The sequence below is a fragment of the Anguilla rostrata genome, chromosome 11 (assembly GCF_018555375.3).
Source record: "Anguilla rostrata isolate EN2019 chromosome 11, ASM1855537v3, whole genome shotgun sequence".
In the NCBI taxonomy this organism is placed as follows: Eukaryota; Metazoa; Chordata; class Actinopteri; order Anguilliformes; family Anguillidae; genus Anguilla; species Anguilla rostrata.
This window is the reverse complement of record NC_057943.1, coordinates 14,908,143-14,926,597: the sequence shown is the minus strand read 5'-3', so window position 1 is coordinate 14,926,597 and position 18,455 is coordinate 14,908,143. Positions and strand designations below refer to the sequence as shown.

Here is an 18,455-nt window from a genome sequence, read left to right as displayed (position 1 = left end):
CGTTCAGACCTGGAAAAAGCCATGTTTCAGTGACCACGCCCCAGGTCCAGATGAACTTGACCCTGTCCTAGGTCACTACTTGCTGTGTAGAACCCAGGCTGTTGGAGAAGACAGCGCCCTCCAGAGGATGTGAGGAGAATATACCACAATGTAATAATGGAACTTTTCAAACTATTAAACCCTTATCAAATTGTTGATGAACTACTTGAGCTGTGTCTGCCAAGTTCAGGTTAAATTTGGCCTGCCCGTCAATCATGGTAGTATTTTTATTTCTTGTGTCTGTGTGGTCCATTTCAAACTTGCTTAGACATTGTGCTTAAGATGTTTGCAGTAACATTTTCAATCACAACTAACATAAATGATTCACCTGTCTTGACTGCCTAGGATAGGCTCAATGGGTATAATATTTGAAAACCCATGTGCTAGACAAGCGGTGATGCCCTATGGGTTCCTCACATAATTTAAACATACTTGAAATGTTATATTGTTTATCATATAACAAATATGTTTTCATAATTAATTGTCTTCCCCATTAGGAACAGTCTGTATCTCCTTCAACTACTTACAATTAAGCACACATCTGTCAGCAAGTCACCTGAAGAGAATCTGCCTCCATTCTCTGTCTCTGGGTGTTGGAATTCTCTTGCAGGGCATCCCATAGTGCCACCCCACTCACCAAACCTTTGATGTCAGAGCACCACAAGCTGTAGCATGGATTAATTAGCTGGGTGGAACGTCTGTGATCAAGAAGGAGAGCACAATATACCTTCCATGTGATTCATCATCTCTTATTGAACAGACAATTCAGTTGTGTGCAAAGAGGAGGGGCTGGGGGACTGCTCTGCTGCGGCATGTCCAAACAGACTGTGAAGAGAAACAGCTGATGCAAACACAGCATGTCAGGGCCGGGGCTGCTGTCCACGGGGGCCGCCTTCCAGCACCCGCCCTGCAGCCGGTACACGCTGGAGGAGAGCAAACGCAGGGAGCCGTGCACCGTCTCTGATCGTGGCTTCTGAGGGGGGGGGGGGGAGGGGGGTGGAAGGGAGGGAGGGAGAGGGAGAGAAAGAGGGGGGGAGAGAGAGAGTGAGAGAGTGAGAGAAATTACATTCCCATGCAAGTTCATATAACCTTTTTCATGGTCTCTTTTTTGAGGTGTGCCATTATGCAACGTTATTCAAGTGTAGTCAGTGCATCATCTTCGTGAACCCACAAATCCTAATGGAAACAATGATGAGGACTGTCTGGCCTGTTTTACAGTGAGGCAACTCCTTTAATTAATACTGATGACATCCGCCTTTGCTAAACTGCTGGATAAGGACACAAGGAGAGAGCCTGAATCATATATGGTGGTAGTTTAAAATTTTTGTAGCATCTTATCTTTCAATATTACAACCATAGGTGCAGCGATATTTATCCAGCCCCTTTTCATCTCTGTCCTTATTTTGGAAAACTTAATGTTACTGTATATTTTGAGAACATTTGACAGCTTTATGTATTATAATTACTGTATAAATAACTCTCAAACTATAAAAAACACATCAATATCACTTCCAAATATTTCCTTATCAGATGAGTCTGGGCAAAGTCAAACCAAGCATCAAAACACTGTCACCATGCCACCGAAGCACTGCTATCTTACCCAGACCTTTGTGAAAGAAGCAGATTGATTCAGGTCAGTTGTTACACTCTGGGAGGTGAGACGCCCTTCAGCAAAACCGATTTCAAATGGTGCTAGAAAACTGCAGCCGACTCTGAACACCAGAGGAAATCGGTCATGCTAAGAAAGGCCAGAGTTCTGTAGTTCTAGTACCCCACACGTCAGCACACTGAAAAGAACATACATACTGGTGTGCGTAGACACACAATCTACAATCGTCCAGGGTCATCTCCGGAACAAGTTCTCGTGCATTTATGGAGGTCAACATTTCCCTCAAAAAAAGTTGAGGTGCTCAGCCCCCATAGGGTCTCCCCCCTCTGTACACCACCCCACCCAGTATGCTGGGGGCGGTGGGGTGGAAGGGTGGGTGAGGTCAGAGGACGCTGTAGCATGTCATAACAGCTTAGCCACGGGCGGCTGGTACTGAAAGAAGCACCTCTGGTGTCAGCGTGGCTGTGGGGTCCCTGGCACAGGAAGGAACAATGAGGAGGGCAGAGGAGACTAGGAGGTTCCTCCTGACACACAAACGCATGCACGCACACCCACACACACACACACATGCATGCACGCACACACATACACACACACACATGCATGCACATACACAGACCCACATCCATTACATTTTTTTAAATTAACGCACAAGAATATTGACATGCTAACATAAGTAGAAATTTCTAATAAAAAAAAATAAAACAATCTTCAAAGAGGCGTATTTTCTCTGAGACAATATCAGTTTCCATGTGTGTGTGTGTGTGTGTGTATGTGTGTGTATGCATGAGATTTTTATATGGAGAGTCAATGTAGTGTGCAGCCAGTGGCCTCCTTTTCTGTACTATGAGCCAAAGTGTTGGCAGTGGGAGAGACAAAAACTATTCATATCCTGAGACATCTCAGCGTCTTAAAACACCCCAGGACAAAGCGCAGTGGCCACACCTTGCATTATTCCAGCTGCCTATGAAAATAATAGCACACACCCAGATGCACAGGCATGCACACACCAACACTTTTGCCTTTAATTACTCTGCTCTCGACAATAGGCATGAAAATAACACCATATTAATAAACATAAACACAAACACATACACACACATACTGTAAGTGCATGTGTGCATTCAGACACACTGAAATTCAACCTGGCAATCTGCACATTCTGCGTGGATGCATCATGCCACTGACTTTAGATAATATTGTTTGCTTTTATTAAAAGAACTGAACAATGCTTGAAGACAGATGTTGTTCTACAAATACGTTACATGGAATGTACACTGTTAGGGTTCAGGACATTTTGTTAAAGGGCAAAGTTCCACATCTTTGCCGTAGATCAAAATTGTTAAGTTTGCTCATAGTTAGCTTCCATACCACAACATCCAGTCTAAGTGTACAGGATGCTATCTTTTGCCACAAAAGCACAATTACTACAATTAAACCTTTTAACAATGCATGTCAGAATGACATCAATAGAACACCTACATATATCTCTGTTAAATGTTTTCTCTTCCCTTCCATTCCCCTTAAGTGTGATTCTGGATCGCATGGAGAGCTGAATCATCAGAGGATCTGACCACGATAGAGGGCGGGGCACTCTGCTCAGTCCCAGATAGCATTCTCACAGTGGGACTTCCTCCTTGGACAAGGAGGAGGGGTGAGATTACTGAGGCTGTTAGAAGGGGGGTGCATTTCACAGCATGCTGCCCCATCCCTTGAACACCCTGACCAGAATATTATAAATCTTACATGAAGAAAAAAATAGGTTTAGCTTCAGTTTATGTCATACATGCCATAAACCCTTGTCACAATTGTTCTATTCAGCTATGAAAAGATAGCAAGTTGTACAAAAACATGGCTCAAATAGAGAAAGGGGGAAAGAGAACAATTGGAACGACCCAGTAGCAGATGAGGTCATTTTAGCTCCAGAATTTCAATGCTACAGGTAAAATATTCACATTTGGATGAAAGCCCAATGGTCAGGCCTTTTGAAAGCTTTTATACCTCAGCTTCCCAAGGCATAGCATCATTAGTCTGACCCAATGCAAGAGAGCAGGTGAGACTAGACACTAAATAGAATCCGACAGTGAGCCATGTAAATTCATGAAGTACAAATATCTGCACATGCAGCTATGCACAAACACACACACACTGACACACACACACACGCATGCCCACACACACGCGCGCACACACACACGCACGCATGCACAGCCCAGCATAGTGGATAGATACAAATTAGGTCATCGTTTCATCCAGCATGAGGCAGGACTGCGGCCATCAAACAGAATAAGGGCAGCACGTGGCGTTCAGGGCATGGTGGCATGCAGCAGGATTTAAGAGATTTTGGACCCTCCGGATCCCATTGCTATGGGATTTATTCCAAAAATATGCTGAAGATATAATGAAGATTTCAAGAGGCAGAAAAAGGACAACTCCCAGACGAATGCTTAGCAAAAATACTCATCAAGCACCGATCACCAAAAATCACTGTTCTGATAGGAAACAGACCCATGGTGTCTCTTCTAGCTGTAAAACAAATATAGTATTTTTACCATCACAAACCATACCCAAACTAAACATTGGCTCAATCTCATCCCACACCACACAAGCCTGATCTCTCATAAACATTACAAAATTGTTTCTTCCTAAATTCAGGGGTTTACAAATATGCTAATACACCATGACTGTCTGTCAGCTTGACAACATCCTGTGTTTGCACTCTTTTTGTAGTCATGTGTGAAAGATGGTCACCTGATACTAATGACAGGTGCCATTCAGGAATCAGAAGGCTGATTTGAACACCAGGGCAGCAAAATCATTGCACAGGTCTATAAAATCTACCAGTGGTGCCCAAGAGGGATAAACTTACCTTTAAAGCTGGTGCTGGGATCCTTGAGAATTCCTGATCCAAGATTCAGTCCCCAAGCACAGAGACAGGAAGAGAGAGCTGGATTGCATAGAGATGAGAAAGAGAAAAGAAAGCACAGGTTCATGTGGTTCACGGCCATGCGGTGGCTTGGACCCAGGGATACAATGTGTGAAAGAGAGAGAGAGAGAGAGAGAGAGAGAGTGAGAAATAAGCAAAGATGAGAGAAAAAAAAGAGAGGCTGGTCCACGTGGGTTTAACCCATCATGTGACAGCTTGGCTGTCTCTCAGCCAGCTGTGGGGCAGCTAGGAGCAGCATCTCCCCTCATCACCCATGCCCCCCTCCTCCTTTCCTCTAACCGCTCTCCGAAGCTCCATATACCCCCCCACCCCCCAATGAAAAAACATACCCATCTTCACTCCACCTAGGGCCATTTCATAATTGTCCTGTTCAATAATCATTCTGGAAGCACCATCGCACACATGCATGGACATACACACACCCAGTCTCAAATTCACATACACTGATGGCCTCGTTAACCTTTGCTTGGTTCTTGCTGGCTCTCCCTGAGTCTAAAGAAAGAGAAAATGAAAAATGAATACTTTGTAATTACATCATACTGTGTGCTTTGCTTACTACAGTTACTGGTTCATTTTTGCTTTTCTATTAAGAGGAAGTGACAGCGGACAAAAGGACAAGGGGAGGCTTCCTTCCTCTTACAAAGACTCACTGGTGTTCCCTCACAATCATCAACCCAAAGCAGAGGAAGTCAGTGCAAGGGGCTCTCTAACTGTGTGTGTGTGTGTGTGTGTGTGCGTACGTGCGTGCGTGCGTGCGTGCGTGTATGTGTGTGCGCGTGCGTGCATGCATGTGTGCGTGCATGTAGATTTGAACCCAAACCTTTAATTCAACAAGAAATAACACATGCCAGAACCACAGCAACGACTATCAATGCTCTTTTTATTTCCTTTTAAATGCACTATGCACAATGCCAGGATTCCCCGGAGGCACGACAGAACATAATTCCAAGCACCAGTGGCTTGGAAAGTTCAAAATGACCAAGGCACAAGCAATAGAACTGAGATAATTCCATTTATTTCAATTTACAATCAGGATATTCCAAAGCAGTAAAACAACTCATTTTAATTTGAATCTAAAGTACTGCAGCTTAGCACAAAAGTGTGAACAGAATAAGAGGATAAATACAGTGATAAGAAAAAACATTATTCATGTTAAATACGAACCATACAATTGATATTTAATTGCATAAAAACAACATGAATTTGTGGAAAAGACATTATTCCATGCTCTCTGGGTGTTGGCAATCCAGTCAGTAGGGATTCGGAGTTATACCCAAGAATAGGTGTCACCTAGTGGTGTAAATTTAAACTGCACCCATGTTGTTGTGCTGACAAAGAAAAAAGCTCTCCGAGGCAGTGGTGATTCAATAAGACCCTACCTAACCTTCAGATAGGTTATCAGTTGAATTCTTATTTGGATTTAACATGTACAATAATATTTACCTTATCTTTCTTATGTCTCCCCCCTTTTTGCTCACAATTTTGAGTGTCAAATCGTATTTTTGTCACCGCATGTGCTTTCCTCTGAAACTTCTGCTTCTGCTTCTCATCACACCACAGTTAGCAAGTTGGACAGACAGAGACGTGAACTGGAGGAAGACACCTCAAGCTGAACTTGTGGGTGTCCAACTGACCAGCAGAGTTCACCGGTGCGCAGTGAGATGCTATAAGCCTGGTCAGCTGAAGCCCTCCCACTCCTGGGTGATGCTAGAATCCGCCATGCTACTGGACACAACCGGCACGGGCACTGGTGCAGTCGGAATTTGACACCGGAACAAAGAAAGTATACCTCATATTACCTATCAACATGCATCTGATTATCAGTGATGCAGATTTGGGTTGTTGCATTTTCTAACAGAAGTACTTCCAGATATAGCCAGGACCAGGACCAGTCAGCGTCTTACTCTCGTGAATTCCATATCCCTGGCCATGTAGAAATACAAGGCATGTTTACTGACTGTATTCTCATAAACAGAGGGATAAATCTAAACTGCTATTCTATGGATGTGGAGCACAGTGGATCTACAGACAAATGACTTAACCAGAGACATAACAGCAGGATTTAAAACTGAATGGGTCAGTGAGAATGCTCTTGCAAAAAGATAAAAATATTGATTTAGCTAATTACCACAATTTCACCAAACAAGTAGATTTAAAAATCATTGTCAAAACCACATGCTAATTATGTATAAATCTCTTTCTGCTAACCTAACAAAAACATGAATATGTTCATAGTAATTAATAAAAACAAACACTCATCAGAACTGTGTGTAAAGCCAGGAGCAACACAACCAATTTAGGCCCAGTGTGTTGGCAGCAAACCTCTATTTCCTAGAGAGAGACAGCTGGTGAAACATACTTTGTGACACTTTTTATAAGCAGATTTGTTCAATTCAAAATAGAAATTCATTTTGCCTTCAATTTTCTTATACTGCAGTCAGCCAGTTTTTACTTTTCCCAAAATCAAATTATTTTGGTAAAGCAAAATAGAAATTGTAAGCTTTACAATAACTCATAATGCTCATTCTTTTGGGCTTTTCACAAGGGCTTGAATGATTGTGCTTAAATTCTTCCCGTGTGTGATTACAGACAGTACAAAAGAAACAAGGGAAAGGTTAATTTTTCTGATACATTAAGTCATTTTCCAGCTATGAAGGATAATTGAGGCAATATTGCACCAACGAGGCTGACGTCAGTTTACTTAATATGATTACAGTTTTAGCGCATGCTGTACAGCAAATTTACGCCTCCAGAAATTCTACATATTACCTGACTATTCTTCAAAAATTATGTTTAATATTACAAACCATGGATGTTGAGGGTGGAACCGAAAGTATAAGTGGACGTTTGGCCCTGAGGAGATCAGACGATGGCCCATCTCAGCCCTTGATGCCCAACATCATGTGGATCCACCAGTTGGTCTGCACAGTCCAGCCCTTCTGCTCACAAGTGGAGATCTGCTGCAGGAAGTGGTTGGCAGCCTCCTTCTCACTGCGGCCCTCCTGCAGAGCCTCCCGCAGGTAGCTTATGTCCTGCGCACAACTGAGCTCAGGGATCCCAGTCAGCAGCATAAGGGAGAAGAGCGTGACCAGCAGATGGGAGTGACATCGCAGGGCCAGGTAGGCCTGAATGCAGGTATCCTGCAGAACAAAACGAGCATTGATCGGGGGCAGCAGAAGCATTGATAACATAGAAACTCATCACTTATTAATTAGCCTCATAACCTTTCCTCCTTTCATTTCTTTGGAGCCATTTAATTGGTTAATTTTTACCTGCAACATATAAGAGGCAGCCATAGCAAATTAGTGACATCATAGAAGCCAGAACAATACTGACCATCCAGTTATAAAGAGAGATAATTCCAGTCACACAGTCATGGATAATGAGTGTTCCCAGTCCAGTCATGACCATGAATTAGGAAACATGTATATTAAGCAATTATAGTCTTGGAGAAAGCCCTTGATTCTCCCAGGTCCTCACCGTGAACCTTTGGAAGTACAGACTGGACTTCTTGTCCACTCTGCCCATGATGTACAGGAAGTCTGGCGTCAGGACAAATGGAACTCTCTCACGGTTCCATCCCAGAAATCGCTTGGTGTTACCCATGATGTGCCCAAAATCGATGTGGAAGAGATTTCCTTGGGGGAAGACAGCAATATTACACCTAATACACTTAGTTAAATTATTCATTTAGCAGATACTTTTATCCAGGGAGAGTTTTACAAGTGTATTCTCTTAGTTCTCAGTCCACATGCAACATAACAAGATTTTATACTTCTCCAGCATTTGAGGCACAATATCCCAATCAGGTCCACAATCCAGAGCACTGACTACTATAATCTACACCACTAATCTACCCACTGTTCCACTACTGTTCAGATCAGTACTCCACAGCACTGCCCGGACCGCTGCTTCACACTGCTGTTCTGAACAATAAGTTTGTATCACTGTACTAACCTTGTTGCCCTGACCAGTAATTCATGTCTGCCATCACTGCTGTTTCACACTGCTTTTTAGCAGAGCACCCCACCCATTGCCACTCTTTACCCTGATCCATGATCATGATGTTGTCGTTGTGCCGGTCACCAATCCCCAGCACGTAGGTGGCCACACAGTATCCAGCACAGGAAGTGACAAATCTTTCCATGGCGTTATAGTGCTGTATACCCAGACCGACAAAAAGGAGGAAGTCAGTGCTAGCATATGAGAGAAAAGACTAGAACAGGGACTAGAAAGTTTTATTGAATAACAGCCATTTCCTGTATGCATAAGTCCCTGGGATTTGCTACCCAAAGCTTAAAATGGAATATGATAAACTGACCTATCAGTTAATGTCCAACTATAACAAACATCAGGGCTGGAAAGGTATCTTACTATTTCTTGCAGGAGGTTCCTCCCCTTCAGCCAATCGAATAGGGCATCAGTTTTGAAGGCCCCACTTGTGCCACCCATGCTGCGCTGCACAGTGGCAATGGTGACAGCATCCCTCACTATTTCAATCATACCTGTGCCACAGACAGTCCCTACGTCACAGAGAGCAACTTCTGCATCCGGACTCAATGAGCCTCCAAAAACAGTCATATGGTACAAAATCCTACTGTCAGACGAATAAGGCAAGAGATTCAAATGCTTGATTAGTACGATGAGGATGACTGGTTATTTGCAATTATTTATAATAGTATTCTTTAAAAAAGTCTTACTGTGGTGGAAGTTTGATTGTTAATAGAATGAAGCAGCAGGACAATGGCTTTCTCTGCAGGAGGGCTGATACAATCATTTTTATGTGCAAACAGAGAAGCACAGGCTGGGTTGAATTGCTAGTCGGTTCTAATCATGATTTTGGCAAGTCGACCTTCATCAGAGCAGGAAGCTTAGCACCCAATTTTCAGTTTTCACCATCAGGTTTTGCCTTACGCTGGTAGTAATATCCTGTATGTGGAGTATTCTGCCTATTCATATTCATATGATACTCCTGACAGGCAACAGCAGGAAACTAAAGTGCAGTAACTTCATTTCTTAATGAATAGCAATACAATATTTAACTAGGTATGGTTATTTTTATTACTCAAGTCCTTTTTGTGTTCAAATTCAATAGGGGTGCTTGTTTACGGCATACATGCTCAAGATTTTTAAGGAATATGAGATATAATTCACGGTTACAGTACATTAACTTCAAGTGGAATCTATTTTGAGTGAAGAGATTTACTTAATGTTATCTAAGGTACTGACCACAGACAGACAGGGAAGAAACCATGCTAATTACAAATGTTAGGTCTTAATGAGAGACTGCAGACAAATTATGTTTTGTTCTGATTGGTTACCTATGTTATATCCTGTGGCGATACAGCCATAGGGCACCAGGTTCAGATCAAGTGATTTTTCTTTCCAGATTGAATCCATAATCATCAGTGTCTGTAAGATAAAAAATGCAAAAGAACTTAACCTATTACCTAGCAAATTCCCTAGTGCAGTAGTTGTTTATTCAGTTCTCCTTTCTGATTTTGTTCGTCAGCCACAATAATATTTATTTTTGTACCAATAATGTTTTTGTCTAAATATCGACACGTCAACAGTAACAAAAAAGGCTATATAATTGCCATGTTAGATGCTATCAAACCCAAAACAGAGGTTAATAAAAACCTTAACAAAGAACAACAAATCTCGCAATTATCCTTGAAAAAAAAGAAGCTACGTAGAGAATATAACAAAGTGCACATACTGTAGAACTACCTATAGTTCTACAGTAATATTACCTCATATCTTTCTATCTTATGGTACCAGTCAACTATCCATGAAATGTGGACTACAAATGCGGCCAAAACGGTCTACATACTAAGGTCTGCCTTTGGCCCATTTCTTACCTGAATGACCAGCATGTCCTGGCGTAGGTCATCACCATGCTTGAAGATGATGCCCACAGCTGGGTTTGGAGGACCCTGTGAGCATGCAGAGGAAAACTCCAGCCACAGGGGCTTCTTCTTGGAAGGCATAACCTTGCATTTTTCCAGCTGGAAGGAGTTTGGGTTGGATTAGAAGGACAGATGAGCATTGTCAGGGGATTGTACTGAGAAAACCTATGATTACTCTTGGGATGTTACGCAGGCCATTTCTACCACAAAAATACAACACATTTATCATCATGCTTATGTGAAAAAATGTAGGGTTACTCACGGGCCAGTGCTTTGGGGCACAATCTATGTATATTACTAAAGCTACACTCAAGACAACCAACAGGATTCACGAACGCAACGCACCAGTATGGCCCCTGCCCTGACACGGGGGTCAAATGGCACTTGAAAGTCGGCAGGGAGGTTGCAGGTACGTAGCATGTCCTGCAGCATTGCAGCAGCTGAAGTCAAACAAAACAGAAAAAATTTAATTTCATAGCTATCACTGATAAATATATCTGTTAATTAAACACTCATGACCCATTGAGCTTTTGTCAGGGCCCAATGTGAGTACAAGACACGTTGCATTGTGTGACTGTAAGGAAGAGCAACAAATGTGCTTGATTGTCATCTCCCTGCTACATGAAATTGGCACACAATACAATTTTGCTTCATGAAAACAAATCTAAAACTGCCAGTCCACATGTCTACCTTTATGGTTTAAAAATGGGTGGGTTGCTTTAATGTTCCAAAGAATTTTAAGCTGTTTAATGAGTCAGGGCTTTAGTCTTATATTTACATATTGTCAGACACATATTCATCAACAGAAATATAACCCATGGTCAACAACAATAGATAAGAATGGCATCTAGCACTTAACCATTTGGTGGGAGGTCAGTCTTGTCACGGAAGAGTTTGTTCATTTCAATGGCTACGTTCTGCAGTGACTCCACCAGCTGCACCTGTCGCAGGAAGCTGTCCAGCATGGCCTGGCCACATCCCAGCAGGTATGCCTCCAGCACCACTGCCAGGCGTTGCCGGAAGTATGGAGACCCAGTTACCTCACTTCTCAGATACCAGAAAAAGTAATGGCCTATTCTTTTACTCTGAATGCAAAAGAAAAAAATTGAGGTCACATTTGCAACTAGTCTTATAATTTTCAACTTTTGCATGCATGAAGTTTTAAATTAGTAAAAATTAGAAGCTAGTAAGAGTGTAGTAAAGATAGTAAAATCTGGCCTGCGTACCTTCTCTGAAAGGTGTAATGGCAGAAACCTGGTTGAGCTTCAAACTTTTATCCTTTTCATCATCAATAACTACAGCTCCACATCATTTGACTATGTACTAGCAGCTGCTCAATGGTCCCAGTAAATGATAGCAAAATAATAGAGCAACCCAAGAAGCAGCTTTTACTAGCTGATTGAACCAAACAGTTATTGGTAAATTAATTATCCCCCTAGAGAACTATCTGAAAAATGAAAAATCCCCCTTCAGACAAACTAAGAGCTCCTAAAACAGTTTCGAAAATTGAAACTGTACAAGTTTTGTTTTGGGATATAGTATGTGGTCAAATTGTTAATAACAATGTACTTGTAACTGGCACCTTATATTTGCAATTTTCTTTCTTTTCTTTTGTATCTGGCTCTGTACTGAAAACTTTTATGAATTAATATTCTATAAGCATCTTGATGAAATGCCCACACTGAGAATGATGAATATGCTCAAAAAATGAATGTGCCACTTACTCTAAGTGCTCTTTGGATGAGGAATCTGGCTAGAAAGCTGTCATGATAAGGCTCGAATTTCAAGGTCTGTGTGAAAGAGATGAAACATAACAAACTTGGCCTTAAAAGGACTCAACAACCAGTTAAAAACATAAATGACTGTTCATCGTGTTTACTCTCTGAAACAAGTCTGTCTATTAGTAAAACTTTAAATTTGGATCTGCTGATGAATTCATGAATGAATTTTGAACATTTCATGGAATTTGAATTCAAAATAAAATTTTATTTAATCTTACCTAATATAGCCAGCCCTAGTAAACATTCAAAGGTTGCTATTTCTGGGTGAAAAACAAGCTTGCAAATGAGTTTCACTGTGACATCTGTTAAAATTATTGTTGTCTGATTTGTTTTTAATTGAGTGCACTTGTTCGTAAATATTTCATTGTTGTTTTTATTGTTGTTCGTATTGTTATTCTGATTGTTATTATTTTTGATATCATTATTATTTCTCACACTGAATATTTGCACTAAGACAGGGGGCTACAGAATGGAAAAGAGTCTATGGAACTTCAATGGCAATAGTGCATTATCTTAGAATACACTACATCCGGAAATAACATTTTTTTTAGATTAGACATAACTATTTAATCTTTTAAAAATCCCACGCAATACACTGCATTCGTAGTCATAATTGTAATAGGTGTCATACCTTGTAGTAGTATATTATGCTATGTTGACTTCTCGTTTCATCACATAGGCACTTAACTGACTCGAGACAGATTTGGTATGATTGTTGTTTTGAAGCAAATGGAGTTGGTGGCTAGCTAGCTATTCATCACAGCAAACATACAGTGACCCCATTTTGGCCCAAGAATAAATAGAATTATATAAGTTACGCAAGTGACAGCGAACCTAGCATAACATTGACTTGGATGTGGGATTTCCAGCTTGCTAGCTACCATTTTGGCAAGCTAGCCAAAAGACCAAAAAAATTAAAAGGTCTTGCTGGTTATATGTTCATGTTTTTAATAAACAGGTTGATCTCGATCTTCGAGCTGCTGTAATGGTTGATTAAACATAGGGCTTAGTCGACACCAACTGGCACTGTGCATTCATAGTGCTACCATACTAGCTAATTGAATTTTGTAGGCTAAAGGTGGGCTAACTTCAGTTAGCAATAGAGGAGCAGAGCAGAGACTTTTCTTAGGCTCTGGAGCTGATGTGTTTGGAGGTGGGTCCTGTGATTCTAAACCAGGGGGCATATGATCTGTCTGTGTAACGTTAGCAGACAAATGTTGACTAGCCACTGTGCTGTCTTACTTACTTCACAAAATGGTGTGTTGGCATAAGTCAATACTTGGATTAAAGAAATAAGATAGGAAAGAAACTTAACATAAAAAAGGCTGGTGCTTCGGTTCTGGCCAAACTAAAAAGTAGGCTACATGGTTAATGATAGGCTTTAAGTATTAGCTAAGCTATCAACGCATTTCACACAGACAGAAAACACATTGTCAGGTGGTCCACCTTTGTGTGTTAAGTAGCTTAGGCAGGCTACCTATGTAATGTTCTAGAATATTTGTCCAAAAGTACCGTTAACAATGTTATACCAAAATATTTAATTGCACTGTCATAATGATGATAAAATAATGCAGAAGATAGAAGAGGTAGAGGCCTAAACGTCAAAGTTCATCCTGTTTCTGTAATTTCTGTCCCCAAGCTATGTGCACACTCTCCATAGTTTGTAAACATGAAACAAATCTACCTATACAGACTCACTTACCTGCACCAACTGCAGAAGGTACCTAAGTATGTCATCATTGGACAGGGTCTCCAGTTTCTGAACTGCCAGCTTCCTGACTTGTTCGTCTGCAAAATCCACACTTAGCAATTCCAAGGCAGTGGGAACATCCAGATCCTTTGGATCCCAGTTGCGCAGCAACCAGTGGATATCCTGCACAGCAAGTGGCTTCAGCAAGTTCACCTTTCTGAGGTACTGGGGTAGGTGGGCGCTGTAGTGTACACTTTGTGTCTTCAGCTTCTTTAGGCTAGCAGCATCACCCAACATGGACAATGGGGACGTGGTCGCATCGCCTGCCTCATCACCATCTGAGGCTGTGGTAGATGAGCAGGGCCCATGAGAGGAGGTGCTGTTAGGAAGGACAATTGGATAGCTGTACCGGTCCAAGAGGAATGTGATGGCCATGGAATTCACCTGGTCTGGGTTGGCAGCAGAGGACAGCTTGTCAGCTTCATAAGTTAACAGGGAAGAGGCCTCTTCTTCAGGAAAAGCCCACATGTGAAGGCTATGCAAACCTTGTCTCAAGACAGATTTATGGTCAATGAGTAAAAGGTTCACAAAGTACAGTGGCTTTAACTTTCCTTTCTGGTAATCTGGCAACTTCCCTCCCATGGACGAAGACTTGGACTCCCTGTTGGATTTTCTGTCAAGGGAAATTGAGTTGATTGTGAGTCCCAGTCTTGAACCACTTGGGAGAGCTTTCAGTGGTACATCAAACTCAAGCCACATGTTCCAGAAAACTTCCTCTGCAAAGGGCTTTGTAGTGGAACAGACTGAGGAGACTACCTTATTACCATACAGGATAGATGCCTCAACATAGACATTCTGAGGGTCACTACATGGGAGATGGGGGATGTCAAACCCCAGCAGCTTGACCCTGAACTTTCTCTCACAATCCCACAATGATATCATCAGCACATCATCCACATCTTTGTTTGCCAGAGTAAGATCGTTGTGAGAGCTGGAGAGCCCAGTAAAGCTGTCCACCAGAGGCAAGACCTCCATCCTCACTGTGTCTTTCTCAAGGGAAGTTAATGGGAGAACGGACAGGTGCATCTCCTGCAAAGTCTTCAAACAATGCCGCACCCATAGGAAATCTGAAAGCTGTGACTCTCCTGAGATGAACTCCTCCCTCCCACAAACTTTCAGCACAAGATCATCAATCACACATTCCAAAGTGTGGCAATTTTCAAACATTATCTCTTCAAAGACCTTGAGCATATTGTTAGCAGGCATTTGGATGTCCACCTTTAGCTTGAAGCTTATGTCTCTGTAGTAGAGGGTGACAGGGAGTGCCTGGTTAAACTGAGATGGTTGATCCATTATGAGGGGAACTGAAGTGGTCCAAGGCTCTAAGGCATAGACCCTAGGGTCACGTCTCTGCAACTCCTCCCTACGAGGAGCGGCAAACTTCCTGCGCGTGAAGTTTAGCTCACTCAGCCTGTCAGTAGTTGCAGTGCTGAGGTCATATCCAATCAGATCTGTTAGCATCTTCTGAGTGCTCTGCCTCTCCTCTGTGTCAGCAGGGCAGTGTGACACTAAAATTTTGTACGTCCTTACATCCTGGGTATCCTGGCACCACTCTGCATCAAGTGTCTGAAGGACCTGGAAATCATCATAAATCTCATACCAGTTGTCCCCCTTCTTGTAGAGTAGCATATATCTTTCAGGATCCAGGATAGCAAGTGGCTCTGAGACGAGGCTGTTGTCCTGTACCAACATGCAGATACGTATACGTAGCTGATACACACTGCACCGAGCTGGCAGATGTACCAGCACAGAGTCCTGGCTCTCTTCTGGCTGGAAGTCTCTTCTGGTATCTTTTAGTCTCTCCTGAAACATGCAGATGAACCTGAGGCTGTTGCCCGTGCCAGAAGGTCTCAAGAGATCTCTCTCCAACACCGAACTGATGCTTCCACTGGCCAGTCTCAGGCTGTGGTCCAAGTTTTGTTCAGAATCCATCTATACAGGCAATAAGGAACATTTAATTTTTTGTCATATAAATTATAACTATAAATCTGGAATTCTCACTTCCCTCCTTAATTTGGAATGTCCAAATAGCCATTTACAGCTGTGTTCATGTTGCAATCCCTGCAGCCAACTCAGGAGAGTGTAACCCCGGTCCAAATTCACCTCTTAATCACTCCCCCTCTGTTTTTAGATACACTTATAAGTGTCACTGACACAAGGGCCACTCCCAAACGAGGGAAGGCATTGAGGCAACAGCAAGCACAAAAAAGCAGGAGATGTGGGATGCACGTTTGATCTGCTCCAGCGACCCTGATAGGAATTTAAAAATAATTAAATATTATCATTAATAATTAATCATAACCACTTAAAGGAATATAACTTCGCAGTTTGGCACAGTGGGCTACATTTCAGCACCACATTTGCATTACAAATAATAGCCTAAGTACCGCAGTTTAAATCATTATTATCAGTACACTTTAATCGACAGAATTTGCATCGTTTGAGACAACACTTGTTTTCAAACAGCGCAATAGTCCGATGACCACGATAATTTTCAAAAGGCATGACATGGCAGGCAAATTACATTTGAATGTGGTTAGCTCTGCCATGCTTTAAGGGCTGTTGGTAATAGGATTAAGCAACGCAATGCCTGATGGGTCAACACTCGCTTTCAAGCCTGCACTTTAATTTCCTCATTATTGAGGGAGGGCTGAACAAACACTAACCCTCACTGAAATATGGCTCACTCAGTCCTGTGACAGCCCTGGTACAAGATGGCAAAATTTTCTATTTTGTTTTTAATCTCTTCAAAAACACTAATTGTACAGCATTATGTATGACAGTAAAGTAAAGTAGAGTAAAGATTTACAAATATTGACATGTAATTTGAAAATGATATGTGCAAAACAACCATTATAATGAACCTATGGCAACACTAAAATGCACTAAAAATAATGTAAACAAAGTTTAAAAGTTTTTTTTTTTTTTTCAGGGGCATGCTCTTTACAATCTACAATCAATTTGCAATTGTCCCTCATTTTTAAAACAATATCTATTCTTTCTTTATGTTGTCGTTCTGTTAAAAAATCCTGAATTACAATTTAAAAAAAAACAATTTTTTTATAATTTTTTTTTTTTTAAACTAACTAAGAAGCATGTATTTTTTCCGAGTGCACAGTCACAATAGTATCATTAATGTCCCGCCTCAAAGCTAGGGTAAAAAATTATGCATTTATGATTTACTTCCTCCTACATTTAGGCTACTCCTGAAATCAAAGCATCCTGTATAGTACAAAATAAAGGTTTGTGTGAAATCAAACCAATGTCACTGTGCAAATCTAGTTCCAAACACCTAATTTCAGGATCATTACTCAAGGAAGAACCATAATCACCCTTACCTCAACAGAGTTGTTCACCTCTGTCATAAAAACTAAGTAAAAGACGAGATGACAGCGTCTATTTGGTTTGTGTTAGTCTGATTTCCCCTTGCATAAGATTCTCACCATTTTAACTTCCCCATTCTTCTGTGACTTAGCCTACCTGAAAGGTGAGTCAAACAGAAAAAACAGGTCTGACACTGTACTTCCTCTTCACAAGCCTTTTAGAAGATTAATATTATTCAAAGTATGTTCCCTGTCTGTGTGTTTAAATAAATATGTGAAGTGTGGTCATACAGTATGTAGCACTTACATTTTTAACCTGTATTTTTATTGAGAAAAAAATGAACAGGAATTCCAATATTTAAAAAATAAATACATAAAAAATAAAAAAGTAGCCAGTAGCAGAAAAAAAGATTATACAGTTCGGAAAACAGAAAAATAAGACTATATCAGCTACACAAGGTCACACAGTAAATGTTCAGTGTTAAATCAACTATTTCAGAGAACTTATGGTCCTTATTAGACTCATATTCATACATACTCTGCTAGAGCTGAATTAACACGAGACTTTTTGTGCTCGCTTGTGCTAGAGGTATTGCTAGGCAAAAGTGCGATTGAGTAACGTTAATAGTGTAGGGATTTGATGGGGTGAATCCTTAAGCTTAGTGCATTAAGTATCATTTTATATTAGACCCCGAAGTAGTCCTGCCTAAAATATTGGTTAAGGAACACTAAAGAGTTGCAGCGAAAATTAACACGAGGCATGATCACGGGACACCTCGCTAACCGAGCACTAAACTGTTGCTATATTGAAACTACAACAATGGTCGCTTTCTGGAAACCGCCACTCAATTTTCCATTCTAGCCCACCTGCACGTGACAACCGTTGTAGTTTAAATATAGCAATTTTAGCGACTTACTTTTTTCAAGCACATAACGGCTTCGAAATCCACTGGTGATATATGAATTAGTATACTTATGTATCATATAAAATTGTAATGTACACAGCCCAAGTGTACCCATGCATTTTTTTCAATTAACCGCTTTTTTCAACTACGAGACTTCCCTGCTATGATAAATTGAGTCTTTGCTTCCGGAAA

The 18,455-nt window shown here is 41.3% G+C and overlaps 1 protein-coding gene and 1 long non-coding RNA gene across 5 annotated transcripts; both read right to left on the bottom strand.

Moving 5' to 3' along the window:
• Positions 1-263: 263 nt before the first annotated feature.
• Positions 264-4,788, bottom strand: LOC135234045 (uncharacterized). The gene is made up of 2 exons (XR_010324013.1): positions 4,518-4,788; positions 264-1,012 (listed from the first exon to the last, which is right to left on the bottom strand). It is a non-coding gene; the product is annotated as an uncharacterized LOC135234045 (long non-coding RNA).
• Positions 4,789-5,593: 805 nt separating this feature from the next.
• Positions 5,594-18,444, bottom strand: si:rp71-17i16.5 (phosphatidylinositol 4,5-bisphosphate 3-kinase catalytic subunit gamma isoform). 4 transcript variants are annotated; one of them, XM_064298152.1, is made up of 12 exons: positions 18,276-18,440; positions 17,374-17,515; positions 13,988-15,967; positions 12,229-12,294; positions 11,364-11,589; positions 10,850-10,944; positions 10,457-10,603; positions 9,917-10,007; positions 8,970-9,100; positions 8,553-8,754; positions 8,076-8,233; positions 5,594-7,735 (listed from the first exon to the last, which is right to left on the bottom strand). In XM_064298152.1, the coding sequence occupies exons 2-12, from the start codon at positions 17,398-17,400 to the stop codon at positions 7,475-7,477; spliced, it is 3,384 nt and encodes a 1,127-aa protein (XP_064154222.1). In that variant the 5' UTR covers positions 17,401-17,515; positions 18,276-18,440; the 3' UTR covers positions 5,594-7,474. The 4 variants fall into 4 exon arrangements, with proteins under 4 accessions (XP_064154222.1, XP_064154225.1, XP_064154223.1 ...); XM_064298155.1 differs by having other exon boundaries at positions 8,643-8,754; positions 18,276-18,438; XM_064298153.1 differs by lacking the exon at positions 17,374-17,515 and having other exon boundaries at positions 18,276-18,444.
• Positions 18,445-18,455: the final 11 nt, after the last annotated feature.